The sequence below is a fragment of the Mobula hypostoma genome, chromosome 12 (genome assembly GCF_963921235.1).
Source record: "Mobula hypostoma chromosome 12, sMobHyp1.1, whole genome shotgun sequence".
NCBI lineage: Eukaryota > Metazoa > Chordata > Chondrichthyes > Myliobatiformes > Myliobatidae > Mobula > Mobula hypostoma.
This window is the reverse complement of record NC_086108.1, coordinates 1,127,670-1,141,699: the sequence shown is the minus strand read 5'-3', so window position 1 is coordinate 1,141,699 and position 14,030 is coordinate 1,127,670. Positions and strand designations below refer to the sequence as shown.

The window sequence follows — 14,030 nt, the reverse complement described above, 5'->3', positions numbered from 1 at the left end:
TCTTGTCTAGATTTACAACAGCCTTTGTACACCACGGTTCCTGTACCTTACCATCCTCTCCTTGTCTCATTGGAACGTACCTATGCAGATCTCCACACAAATATCCCCTGAACATTTGCCATATTTCTTCGGTACATTTCCCTGAGAACATCTGTTTCCAATTTATGCTTCCAAGTTCCTGGCCTGATAGCCTTATATTTCTGTTACTCCAATTAAACGTTTCCTTAACTTGTCTGTTCCTATCCTTCTCCAATGCTATGGTGAAGGAGATAGAGTTGTGATCACTATCTCCAAAATGCTCTCCCACTGAGAGATTAAAATGGTATTTGGGAGGAAGTTGGGATCGTAAATTGGGAATGGATGTTCTTAGTGAAATACACTATGGAAATGCATTTCCGTAGTGAAATTCCATTGTGGAAGTTGTTTTAGGGAGCCATTGCTTGGGTTCAGGATAGGATTGTCCCAGTGAAGCAGGAATGGACGGTAGGGTAAAGAACCTATAATTGACAAGAAAGGTGGAACATTTGGTCAAGCGAAAGAAGAAGACATGTTTGAAGGTTTAGGGAGCAAAGGGCCCTGAGAGTTATAAAGTAGCCAGGAAGGTGCTGAAGAAGAGAGGTGGAAGAGGCATGAGAAATGAGAAATCCTTGGTGAGTAGCGTTAAGGAAAACACACCTGCAAGGGTTTCTGCATATACGTGTGGAACAGGAGGAGGATGAGAGTCAATCACAATCAGTTTTTATATCACCGGCATGTCGTCACCTTTGTGACAGCAGTACAGTGCAATCATAATAATAGAAAAACTCCTGAATTACAGTTTGTGTGTGCGTGTCTGTGTGTGTATTAATTTAGTTCAATAAAAAAGTTAAATAAGTAGGGCAAAAATAGAAATAGAGAAGTGGTGAGGTGGTTCATGGGTTCAACGTCCATTCAGAAATCTGGTGGCGGGGGGCATCGCTCCTTGGAGACACGCTGCACACTGTGGAGACCAGTGCTCGTGCTCGTGGTGGAGCCGACTGTTTACAACCGTGCAGCTTACTTTGATCCTGTGCCGTTGCCCCCCCCCCACCCCGTACCAGACGATGATACAGCCAATTAGAATGCTCTCCATAGATGTTTCAGAAAGGACAGGGAGGGAGGCAAAGAGGTGGGGGCATAGCACTGCTGATCAGAGACAGTGTCTCGGCTGCAGAAAAGGAGGAAGTCATGGAGGGGTTGTCTACAACGTCTCTGTGGCTGGAAGTTAGGAATAGGAAGGGATCAATAACTCTACTGGGTGTTTTTTATAGACAACCCAATAGTAACAGGAACATCGAGGAGCAGATAGGGAGACAGATTCTGGAAAGGTGTAATAATAACAGGGTCATCGTGGTGGGAGATATTAATTTCCCAAATATCGACTGGCATCTCCCTAGAGTGAAGGTTTAGATGGGGTAGAGTTTGTAAGGTGTGTTCAGGAAGGTTTCTTGACACAATATGTACATAAGCCAACAAGGGGAGAGGCTGTACTTGATCTGGTATTGGGAAATTAACCTGGTCAGGTGTCAGGTCTCTCAGTGGGAGAGCATTTAGGAGATAGTGATCACAATTCTATCTCCTTTACCATAGCATTGGAGAGGGATAGGAACAGACGAGTTAGGGAAACGTTTAATTGGAGTAAGGGGAACAATGAGGCTATCAGGCAGTAACTTGGAAGCATAAATTAGAACATAGATTAGTACAGTACAGGCCCTTCGGCCCACAATGCTGTGAAGACCCTTAAACCCTGCCTCCGATATAACCCCCCACCTTAAATTCCTCCATATACCTGTCTAGTAGTCTCTTAAATTTCACTAGTGTATCTGCCTCCACCACTGACTCAGGCAGTGCATTCCACGCACCAACCACTCTCTGAGTAAAAAACCTTCCTCTAATATCCCCCTTGAACTTCCCACCCCTTACCTTAAAGCCATGTCCTCTTGTATTGAGCAGTGGTGCCCTGAGGAAGAGGCGCTAGAAATCGGAAACAGATGTTCTCAGGGAAACGTACAGAAGAAATGTGGCATATGTTCAGGGGATATTTGCATGGGGTTCTGTGTAGATACATTCCAATGAGACAGGGAAAGGATGGTAGGGTACTGGAATTGTGGTGCACAAAGGCTGTTGAAAATCTAGTCAAGAAGAAAAGAAGAGCTTATGGAAAGGCTCAAAAAACTAGGTAATGATAAAGATCTAGAAGATTATAAGGCTAGCAGGAAGGAGTTTAAGAATGAAATCAGGGGAGCCAGAAGGGGTCATGAGAAGGCCTTGGCGGACAGGATTAAGGAAAACCCCAAGGCATTCTACAAGTATGTTAAGAGCAACAGGATAAGACATGAGAGAATGGGACTCATCAAGTATGACAGTGGAAAAGTGTGTATGGAACCGGGGGAGATAGCAGTTACTTAATCAATACTTTGCTTCAGTATTCATTACGGAAAAGGATCTTGATGATTGTAGGGATGATTTGCAGTGGACTGAAAAACTTGAGCATGTCGATATTAAAAGAAGAGGATGTGCTGGAGCTTTTGGGAAGCAACAAGTTGGATAAGGCACCGGGACCATACGGGATGTACCCCAGGCTACTGTGGGAAGTGAGGGAGGAGATTGCTGAGCCTCTGGCAATGATCTTTGCATCATCAATGAGGACGGGAGAGGTTCTGGAGGATTGGAGGGTTGTGGATGTTGTTCCCTTATTCAAGAAAGGGAGTCGGGATAGCCCAGGAAATTATAGACCAGTGAGTCTTACTTCAGTGGTTGGTAAGTTGATGGAGAAGATCCTGAGAGGCAGGACTTGTGAACATTTGGAGAGGCATAATATGATTAGGAATAGTCAGCATGGCTTTGTCAAAGGCATGTCGTGCCTTACGAGCCTGATTAAATTTTTTGAGAATGTGACTAAACACATTGATGAAGGTAGAGCAGTAGATGTAGTGTATATGGATTTCAGCAAGGCATTTGACAAGGTACCCCATGCAAGGCTTATTGAGAAAGTAAGGAGGCATGGGATCCAAGGGCACATTGCTTTGTGGATCCAGACCTGGCTTGCTCACACAAGGCAAAGAGTGGTTGTAGATGGATCATATTCTGCATGGAGGTTGGTGACCAGTGATGTGCCTCAGGGATCTGTTCTGGAACCCCTACTCTTTGTGATTTTTATAAATGACCTGGATGAGGAAGTGGAGGGATGGGTTAGTAAATTTGCTGATGACACAAAGGTTGGGGGTGTTGTGGATAGTGTGGAGGGCTGTCAGAGGTTACAGTGGGACATTGATAGGATGCGAAACTGGGCTGAGAAGTGGCAGATGGAGTTAAACCCAGATAAATGTGAGGTGGTTTATTTTGGTAGATCAAATATGATGGCAGAATATAGCATTACTTTTACTTTACTTTACTTTATTGTCGCCAAACAATTGATAATAGAGTGTACAATCATCACAGCGATATTTGATACTGCGCTTCGTGCTCCCTGGATTACAAATCGATAGCAAATATAAAAAATTTAAATTAAATTATAAATCATAAATAGAAAATGGAAAAGGGAAAGTAAGGTAGTGCAAAAAAAAACCGAGAGGCAGGTCCGGATATTTGGAGGGTACGGCCCAGATCCGGGTCAGGATCCCTTCAGAAGTCTTATCACAGTTGGAAAGAAGCTGTTCCCAAATCTGGCCGTACGAGTCTTCAAGCTCCTGAGCCTTCTCCCGGAGGGAAGAGGGACGAAAAGTGTGTTGGCTGGGTGGGTTGTGTCCTTGTTTTTTACACAGTGAGTGGTGAGTCTGTGGAATGGGCTGCTGGTGATGGCGATGGAGATGGAAACGATGGGGTCTTCTAAGAGACTCCTGGATGGATGCATGGAGCTTAGAAAAATCGAGGGCTATGGGTAAAGCCTGGGTAGTTCTAAGGTAGGGACATGTTCGGCACAGCTTTGTGGGCCGAAGGGCCTGTATTGTGCTGTGGGGTTTCTATGTTTCTAGTACTTCTGTTGAAATTTTTGAATGTTTTTGGTGACATAACAAATCTTTTCAAATTCTTAATGAAGTATAGCTGCTGTCATGTTTTCTTTGTAGCCCTCTTGAGAGGTTGGGTCCAGGATAGATCCATAGAGATGTTGATAACCAGGAACTTGAAATTGCTCACCCTTTCCACTTCTGATCCCTCGATGAGAACTGCTTTGTGTTCCCCCCCCCCCTCATCTTACCCTTTCTGATGTCCACAATCAGTTGTTTGATAGGACCAATGAGGGATAAAGGGGTAAGTGTGTGCCTGGAGGGTGGGGAGGACTTTAATGAATAGTCTGTTCAGTGTTGGCCAAGGAGAAGGACTTTGACAAATGTGAGGTCAGCATAGAACAGTCTAATGTGCTGGAGCATGTCAAGGTTAAGATAGAGGCGGTGTGGCAGTTTCTGAAAAGCAGTATGACAGATCAGTCCCTGGGGCTAGACGGGATACACCCCAGTTATTACAGGAAGTGAGGGAAGAGATTGCTAGGGTGTTGACAGTGACCTTTGCTTCCTCCCTGGTCTGGGACCGGGGCAATTGGAGGATGGTAAATGCTGTTCAAGAAAGGGAATAGGGATAATCCTGGAAATTATAGGCCTGTGAGGCTTACATCAGAGGTGGGAAAATTAATGAGAGGATTCGGAGGGACCTGATTTACAAGCATTTGGTGATACAGTACTGTGCAAAGGTCTCAGGTACATATATATATAGCTAGGGCCCTGAAGACTTTTGCACAGTACTGTATTTGTCAATGCCATAAGACATAGGAGCAGAATCAGGCCATTCAGCCCATCGAGTGTGCTCCACCATTCCATCATGGCTGATCCCGGATCCCACTCAACCTTATACATCTGCCTTCTCACCACATCCTTTGATACCCTGACCGATCAGGAAACTATCAACTTCCACCTTAAATATACCCATGGGCTTGGCCTCCACCGCAGTCTGTGGCAGAACATTCCACAGGTTCACTACTCTCTGACTAAAGAAATTCCTCCTTACCCCTGTTCTAAAGGGTTGCCTCTCAATTTTGAGGCTGTGCCGTCTAGTTCTGGATACCCCCACCAGAGGAAACATCCTCTCCGCATCCACTTTATCTCGTCCTTTCAACATTCAACGTGGAGCAGAAACCAATTTTTAAATCTGGTGGGAGCAAAGGATGTTGGGAATGGCGAGTGTGGAGCACTGTGGGAAAGGTGGCAGAGGAAGAGTGCCAAGTAAGGGGCAGGTACACCCGGTCCTGAGACACCAGGCAAGGTCATTTGTTTCCATACAATTGGTTTATTGATCATTACAGAATGTCTCTCTGGTGCTTCCTGCTCCCTCCCCTCTCCCTTCCCCTTTTCCTAACCATGATTCCCCTCTCCCTGACCCCTTCCCACTCTCAGTCCACAGTAGAGACCTATATCAGAATCAGGTTTATCATCACTCACGTGTGTCATGAATGTTGTTCTTTGTGTGGCAGTAGTACAGTGCAAAACATAAAATTACTACAGTACCGTGCAAAAGTCTCAGGCCCCCTAGTGATACATACTGCATGTGTCTCAGACTATTGCAGAGTACTGTAGTTAGAGATAGATAGCATGGTTATGTGAGGGATGGGCTGTGCCTTATGAGACTGATTGATTTTTTCCCAAGGAGGTGACGAAGGAAATGACTAAATGTAAGGCAGTGGATGTGTTGCACAGTACACAGATTTCAGACAGGCATTTGATGAGGTTCCCATGTGGATCCATGAAAACTCGGCTGTGTGCATTCAGAATTGAACTCGTCTACAGAAGACAGAGAGTGATAGTAGATGGAGAATATTCTGCCTGCTGTCCACTGGTGTTCAGCGGGGAGGTTTAGAGGGATACCGGAAAAAATGCAGGCTAGTGGAACTAGTAGATAGTATGCACTATTGTTCCTTTTACCAAAATGCATTATGATACATCTCCCAGCGCTGTATTCCATTTGCCACTTTTTGCCCATTCTTCCACTGCAATCGCATTGCTTCCTCAGTACTACCTACCCCTCCACCTACCTTCGTTTCGTCCGCAAAGCCATCAGAAAGGCATTGTGGTTTGCGTGCAACCGTTCGGCTGAATGGCCTGTTTGACTCTTGTGAGTCAATTTTAGGCTGACGTGACAAAAAGACACTTGGACAGATACATGGACAGGGAAGACTTAGAGGGTATGAGCCAAATACGAGCAAGTGGGGCACAGGACTTCCTTTAGGGGACCTTTTCAGAATGGCAGGCAGTGACTAGTGGGGTACCGCAAGGCTCAGTGCTGGGACCCCAGTTGTTTACAATATATATTAATGACTTGGATGAGGGAATTAAATACAGCATCTCCAAGTTTGCAGATGACACGAAGCTGGGCGGCAGTGTTAGCTGTGAGGAGGATGCTAAGAGGATGCAGGGTGACTTGGATAGGTTGGGTGAGTGGGCAAATTCATGGCAGATGCAATTTAATGTGGATAAATGTGAAGTTATCCACTTTGGTGGCAAAAATAGGAAAACAGATTATTATCTGAATGGTGGCCGATTAGGAAAAGGGGAGGTGCAACGAGACCTGGGTGTCATTATACACCAGTCGTTGAAAGTGGGCATGCAGGTACAGCAGGCGGTGAAAAAGGCGAATGGTATGCTGGCACTTATAGCGAGAGGATTCGAGTACAGGAGCAGGGAGGTACTACTGCAGTTGTACAAGGCCTTGGTGAGACCACACCTGGAGTATTGTGTGCAGTTTTGGTCCCCTAATCTGAGGAAAGACATCCTTGCCATAGAGGGAGTGCAAAGAAGGTTCACCAGATTGACTCCTGGGATGGCAGGACTTTCATATGAAGAAAGACTGGATGAACTGGGCTTGTACTCGTTGGAATTTAGAAGATTGAGGGGGGATCTGATTGAAACGTATAAAATCCTAAAGGGATTGGACAGGCTAGATGCAGGAAGATTGTTCCCGATGTTGGGGAAGTCCAGAACGAGGGGTCACAGTTTGAGGATAAAGGGGAAGCCTTTTAGGACTGAGATTAGGAAAAACTTCTTCACACAGAGAGTGGTGAATCTGTGGAATTCTCTGCCACAGGAAACAGTTGAGGCCAGTTCATTGGCTATATTTAAGAGGGAGTTAGATATGGCCCTTGTGGCTACGGGGATCGGGGGTATGGAGGGAAGGCTGAGGCAGGGTTCTGAGTTGGATGATCAGCCATGATCATACTGAATGGCGGTGCAGGCTGGAAGGGCCGAATGGCCTACTCCTGCACCTATTTTCTATGTTTCTATGTTTCTATGACCACAAGATGGCTGTGCAGACCACATGGTTCTATTTAAAGAAGAGCTTGATAGGTTCTTGATTAGTTAGGATGTCAAAGGTTACAGGAAGTCGAGAGAATAGGGTCAAGAACGATAACAAATCAGCTGTGATGAAGTGGCAGAGCCATCTCAATGGGCTGAGTGGCCTAATTCTGTCCCTGTGTCTTGTAGTCTTAACTTACAAAGATGCCTTGGTCAACACGGGTGTGTCAGGCCGATTGACCTGATTCTGTTCTGTGAAACTCTGACAAAAGAGTGCGGCAGTTACGGAGCAGGTGCAGTTCGGGTAGCCAGATAAAGGCTATCATCACTGGGAGCTGCTGTTGGCCAGGCTCCAATGGCCTGAAAGGTTTCCAGCAACCTTTCAGATTTTAACATTTTAACATTTCGAGTTGGAGAGTATTGAAAGGCTTGTCATTATGAGGAGCATTTGGTGTCTCTGGGCCTCTATTCACTGGAGTTCAGAAGAATGAGTTGAGATCTCATTGAAAACTGTCGAATGGCGAAAGGCCTTTGGATGTGGAGAGAATGTCTCCTGCATTGAGGGGAGTCTAAAACCAGAGGACACAGCCTCAGCTTAGAGGGGTATCCTTTTAGAAAAGAAATGAGGAGTAATTTCTTTAGCCAAAGAGAAGTGAATTAGTGGAATTTGTTGCCGCAGGGGCTGTGAAAGCCTAGTCATTGGGTACTTTTTAAGGCAGAGGCTGATGATTCCTGATTAGTCAGGGCATGAAGGATATTGGGAGAAGATAGGAGATTGGGGCTGAGAGTGAAAATGGATTTTCCATGATGAAATGGTGGAGCAGAGTCAACAGGCCAAATGGCCTAATTATACTCACAAAAAATGCCGATGAACACAGCAGGTCAGGCAGCATCTATAGGAAGAGGTACAGTCGACGTTTCGGGCCGAGACCCTTCGTCAGGGTCTCGGCATGAAATGTCGACTGCACCTCTTCCTAGAGATGCTGCCTGGCCTGCTGCGTTCACCAGCATTTTTTGTGTGTGTTGCTTGAAATTCCAGCATCTGCAGATTTCCTCATGTTGGCCTAATTATACTCCTATTTCTTATTATCTCACGGAAACCTCTGTTTCTGCCAACAGATTAAAGAGATGATGGTGGACCCGGACCAGGGTGAGGAGACACGGCCGGAAGACGCGACCGAGCCATCGGACAGCGAGGGCAACGGGCCGGCCTCGGACTCGGAGCGGCTGCTGGCCAATGGTGAGGCTGAGCAGCCCGCAGTCCCAGGCCTGGCCAATGGTTTCAGCTACCACACCAAGAGTCTACTAGTGTCGCCGTTGGGATCCAGCCTGTTGCGTACCGCCGTGAAGTCCGAACCGGGCTCGGGCCCGGAGGAGGCCGGCTTCAACTTCTACTCCCGCTGGCTGGCTGACTGCGCTGCATCCCGGCAGCCGGCCGCCCTGCCTCCCCCTCCCCCTCCTCCCGCCTCCTCTTCCGCCACCACTCCCTCCCCGTCCCCTGCCCCCCGGGCCTCACCGGCCTCTGAGAACTCCGGCGGCGACAACAACGGTGGCTCCTGCTCGTCCAGCCCGCCCCGGGACGTGTCGGCAGACAGCGGGCCTGGCACGCCCAAGCGGCTGGGTGGCGGAGGCGGGGATGAAGGCCGCCGGCGCAATGCCTGCGAGTTCTGTGGCAAGGTTTTCCGCAACGCCAGCAACCTGACAGTGCATCGGCGTAGCCACACCGGTGAGCGGCCGTACCGCTGCGAGCTCTGCCCCTACGCTTGCACCCAGAGCAGCAAGCTGACACGCCACATGAAAACGCACGTCCAGCCGGGAAAGGAGGTCTACCGCTGCCGTACGTGCCACATCCCCTTCAGCATCTACAGCACCCTGGAAAAGCACGTCAAGAAACGGCATGGCGAACAGTTACAGGACGCCCAGCCCTTCCACTAGAGCAGGGCAGCAGGGAGAGCGACCCGCCGTGCCCCGGGGAGGGGGCAGAGCACAGGAATCCCACAGCAAGTGCAGCTTTCCTTTGTCACGTCCACACTCCCTCCCCATATAGACATCCTCTCCCCTCCCCCTTGCCCATCCTCCCAGCCCACCTTCTCTTCCCCCAAGGAAGTCATAGCGGATTTGTGCCTTTCCCGCCCAGTGTCTCAGGATTCCAACCAACACCCCACCTCACCTGAGTAACCACTGACCTCTGCTTGAGGCATCCATGGCCCCCCAAGAGGGAGAGAATTCCAAAGGGTCTTTGGACCCTGAAGAAATACCCCTTTCATCACAGACCAAAAAGGTTCTAGGTTTACATTCCTGAGGTTGTGCCCCCCCGGTTGAAGCTCTCTTTGCTACTGTCCACACCTCTCAGAACACTCCGGGTTTATTTTCCCAAACTTCAGAGTGTGAGAGAGAGGCAGAGAAAAAGACCATTCCTACTCAGTGTATCTCAACTCAATCCCCAAATCCTACTCATTGAGTTGTACAGTATAGAAGTAGGCCCTTCAGCCCAGCAGACCAAAATTCTCTTTAGCCTGTATCTTTCTTTCCTTATCTCTTAGGATTTATACCTCCCCGCTGTCGTCTTCAATCCCACCCCTGTGGGAGAGGGCTCTACCCTCTCTGGAGAAAAGTGTTTCCCCCTCTATTCCCATTTGGGAAGCATCTGCCAAAAACTGAGGCTTCAGTTGAGTTGGCCAACTGTGAAATGCAGTTCCCAAGTTCTTTTCCCTCTGCCAAAGTTGATGAGCAGCTCAGGGGTAATTGACCTCTCATGTCCAAGGTGAAAGATGCACGACGTGACTCATGGGCCAGAAATAACTTTGCATTTTAGAAACAGACACCGGAGACAGGGTTTGCCACTTGGTGCTGAAGTGGTGCAGAAAACTTTTGGAGAAAGAGCTAGATGACCAACTAAGTGGCCAGAGGGGGGCACATTGTCCATGTCAGCCAGCCAACAGTGTGCATTCTCCTGCACAGTCGACGGGTTTGGCAGGGTGGTAGCGGCGGGGGCGGGGAAGGGAAGCTTGTCCTGAAATTAACGACCCTTCATTTCCCAATAACTCAGGGCAGGGCAAGAAGAAGAGGGGCAAAGAAACTCAAAGGAAGTGCCTTAAGAGGATTGAAAGATAGACAAAAGTGGACGTGGGTGAGCCCTGTCGGCTTTACCGAGCTCTGGGTTTTATGGACTTTGGAAAGCATGCCAGGAATGGGGTTGAGAGGGACAATAAATAAGCCATGCTCAGCGGGCCGGATGGGCTGAATGCAGACTAATTCTCCTCCTATGTCATATGATTTTATAGGCATTCCCTTAGTTTACCCTTTTTGGCAATAGGTGGATAGTACTCTTTCCCCACCCCTCCCTAGTGGCAGCACTTTTGTCAGGTTTGAAGTGGACTGACTCCGTGATATTACCCCAAATGCCTAGAGTTCTCACCCCTTCTTCCTACCCCACATCAGGGTGACCCTGTCCCCTTCTCTCCACAGCCAATGGATGACCTGAACTCAATTATCATTCCGAATAGCAATGCTACGTTTGAAAGGACATTTTTGTACGTTATGATCATTATGTTCATAGACCAGCACTAGAGATAAATTTTCTATTCCGAAGGACTCCACAGTAATTTAGGGAGGAGGTGGTGACTTTAAACATCTGCTGGGGGGTTGGGACAATTCAGGTATTCCTAATGCCACTGCGAAGGCCTACGATGGTAGGCCTTGAACTCGGGAATTCTGCCCTTAATCCTTTGCCTCCCTCCCCAAGACACTCCTGAAACCAAATGACAGTTCTAAAGTTTCCAAAAATTGGTTTGAAACACTCCAAGTAAAGGAGGTGAGGACGGCGGAGGCTGAGGGCACACTATCACAGTGAGAGGTGTTGTTGGCAAGTCTGCAGAGGCGGAAATTACGCCACTGTTAATTCTGCTTAGAGTGGCACCTGTTACTTTGAACTGTTGGACTGAACTGCCGGTCTTGTGCCTCAGTTTTTATTTGTGGAATCTCTCCTTATCTGTGACGGACAGTCTGCTGAATTGCAGAGTGATGCAAGATTATAACCAGGCTGCTCAGGGAGCAATACTCAGGAAGCACCTCCTTCAGATATGGGTAGGGGATTTTTGGGACCCTTCCAACCCACTTCCCCAGAAGTTGTGGGTCGTTTGGCCTTCACTGGGCTTGTGAATGGAGGCCTGCACTTCCATAACCTCAGGACTTCCTGAAGCTTTCCGTGGTTGCTGCTGGATGTTCACGTACTGATTGAGGATGAGGGTCTGGAGAAGGATTCCTTGGCTCGAAGGAAGGAAAGTAACATGGGTGTAAAATACCCAACAGAGAGGAACAGCCTGCCGTTTTCCAGACGTGCGAAGCCTCGATCATTTCAGCTTCAATACCCAGCCCCCTCCAACCCCAGCACTAGGCCCGAGAGGGTGATCATTTGGCCTTGGGCATGAAGGAGTGGTGAACAGGCCTTGGTTCTGCTGGGGGAATGGAAACACAAACCTTGAGCCTGTGGGGATGCACCGAGCCTGAGGTATCATTAGGACTGGGGAGAGGGGTGGTGGGAATGAGCAGTGTGAGAGGCTGTGGGAAGGGGCCAGGCCTCAGGCCTGTTGGGTCAAAAGGCTGATGTAGGACCTGGGGGAGAGGGAGGGAAGAAACAGGCCCTGCGTCTGCAAGGGAAGGGACAAGCGAGCCTTGAGCCTGTAGGCCTCATTCTCTCAGTCTGTGGAGTCGCTCCCACCAACCCCCCCCCCCACTAACTCCTTATGGCCAGGGCCCTTTATGGGTGAAGTGAGATGCTCTTGGCTTCGCCTTGGAAATATGGTGACGTGAACCTGTGAGAGCCATGGAGCTGGGTTGAAGATGACAGATGAGGCTCCAGTTCCGTACAGGGGTTGTTGGTGGCATTCAGAGATCAGATCTCACTCCTCCCCCTCGTTTTATTAATATTTTTAGAACATGTGTGTTTTGTACATGGCAGCAAAGCCGCGTAGTGCCCGGGATCTTCAGCCAGGGGTAGGGTGAGAGTTTTATATGACCTTTGCCCTTTTCTATTTTCAATGTCTCTGTGATAACCAGGGTGGATTTAAATCTGTGTCAAACACAGTTTGCAATGGAAAGGAGGAGGCAAATCAGGGGATAAGAGTTGGAGAATGCATTGAATGTGGTATTGTCTGATCTTGTGAACTTTTTTAAAAAACTGGCATGTTTCAGGGCATCTAAAATAGCAGTTAAACTGTACAATCTCTTGCCAGGTAGCACTGACCTATTTTATTGTATCGCTATGTGGGGTATTTGTTCTGGGTAACAGGGTTTATCTTGAGTTAATGTTTGGTAGGGGATTCTTTCTGGGTGAGGAGGCTAGGAGAGGGTGAGGGTCCAAAGGGCTGGGTAGGACATAACAGTGTTGTCACCGGATGAACTGGAAGGGGTGCGTTGCAGAGGAAACACAGACACACACACACACACACACACACACACACACACACACACACACACTCTCTCACTCACACACACTCACTCTCTCACTCACACACACACACACACACACACACACACACACACACCACTGCCTACCTATCTGGAACTCAGGATGTATCCCAAAGTCCTCATATCCATTTATCGGACAACCTCCGGTTCTGAGAAGCTGGAAGTCACTGCCCCGCCCCTCCCTCACCCCACCGCTCCTTCCCCTTTCTTGAAGACTGCACCATCCAGGCCAACGCACCCTGCTTCCATCACGAGGGAGCTCCGCAGTCTCAGAAGGAGCTGTCTTTGGGACGGGACATTAAACCAAGGCCCCGTCTGCCCTCCTCGGCGGACGTAAAAGACCCCTCAAATGTTATTTCGATCAAGGAGGAGGGAGGGTTCGTTCAAAGAGACCAGATGCAGTGGGATCTTGCTGTGCACACATTGGCTGCATCGCAGAAGCTCTTCACTGCACGTTAAGTGCGTTAGGGCATCCTGAGGTGGTGGTCGGCACTAGGGAAATTCTTTGGGTGAAGTACTGTCCAAAAAGATGGATTAAGTGGTTGACGCCTTGCCAAGAAAGAAAAACAATCCTATGACAACACTGAAAAGAGGTTTTGATTTACAGGGAAGGTATTTTGTAAAAATACTCTAACCCAAGTTTTGAAAATAAAAGTAATGTTTTTAATGGATTTTATAAAGCTGAATTTCCTGTACCTGAATTAAAAATGGATGCTTTGGAGAGTGTGATTGCCTTGTGATCCTTTTCCTAACGACCAATGTGTTTGCTTCTTGGGTTAAATGCCCACCCCAATGTAAAATAGCTAGACAACCCTTATTCCAAAATTTGACGAGGTGGAGAAAGCAAGATTGCTGGATGATTGGCAGCTGATTACTATTAAACATATTTTTATTTTACGATCACAAGATCCTGCTGGACATGAAGAACTTAACGAACTGCAGGCCTACCCCCGTCAGCGAGTTCCTCATCGGCAGAAAAACTGAAGGAGCTGGACTTGGTGCGGCTCAATATTATTAAAGTTATTTACTAAAATGTTAGTCAAAAGGCTCGTGGATTTGGTAGTTCAGAAGGGATTTGTCACAGCCACCCCTCCCATATGTGATGGGAATATACAGTACCTATGTTGAATTACTTAACAAAGGGGCTGAGAAGAATCATAAAGATTGTTGATTTGTTGAACACTTACAATTCTGTTAGCCACAAATTTAAAGCACAGTACAGCTCACAACGTTGTGCTGGTCTTTTAACCTACTCCAAGGTCA

At 47.9% G+C, this 14,030-nt stretch overlaps 1 protein-coding gene across 1 annotated transcript in view; it reads left to right on the top strand.

The window, feature by feature from the left end:
- The window catches only part of znf296 (zinc finger protein 296), a 97,886-nt gene extending 84,226 nt beyond the window's left edge, over positions 1-13,660 (top strand). The window contains exon 4 of the mRNA XM_063063479.1: positions 8,418-13,660. Within this exon, the coding sequence (XP_062919549.1) occupies positions 8,418-9,233 (816 nt within the window). The 3' untranslated portion in view covers positions 9,234-13,660. The remainder of the gene's footprint in view (positions 1-8,417) is intronic.
- Positions 13,661-14,030: the final 370 nt, after the last annotated feature.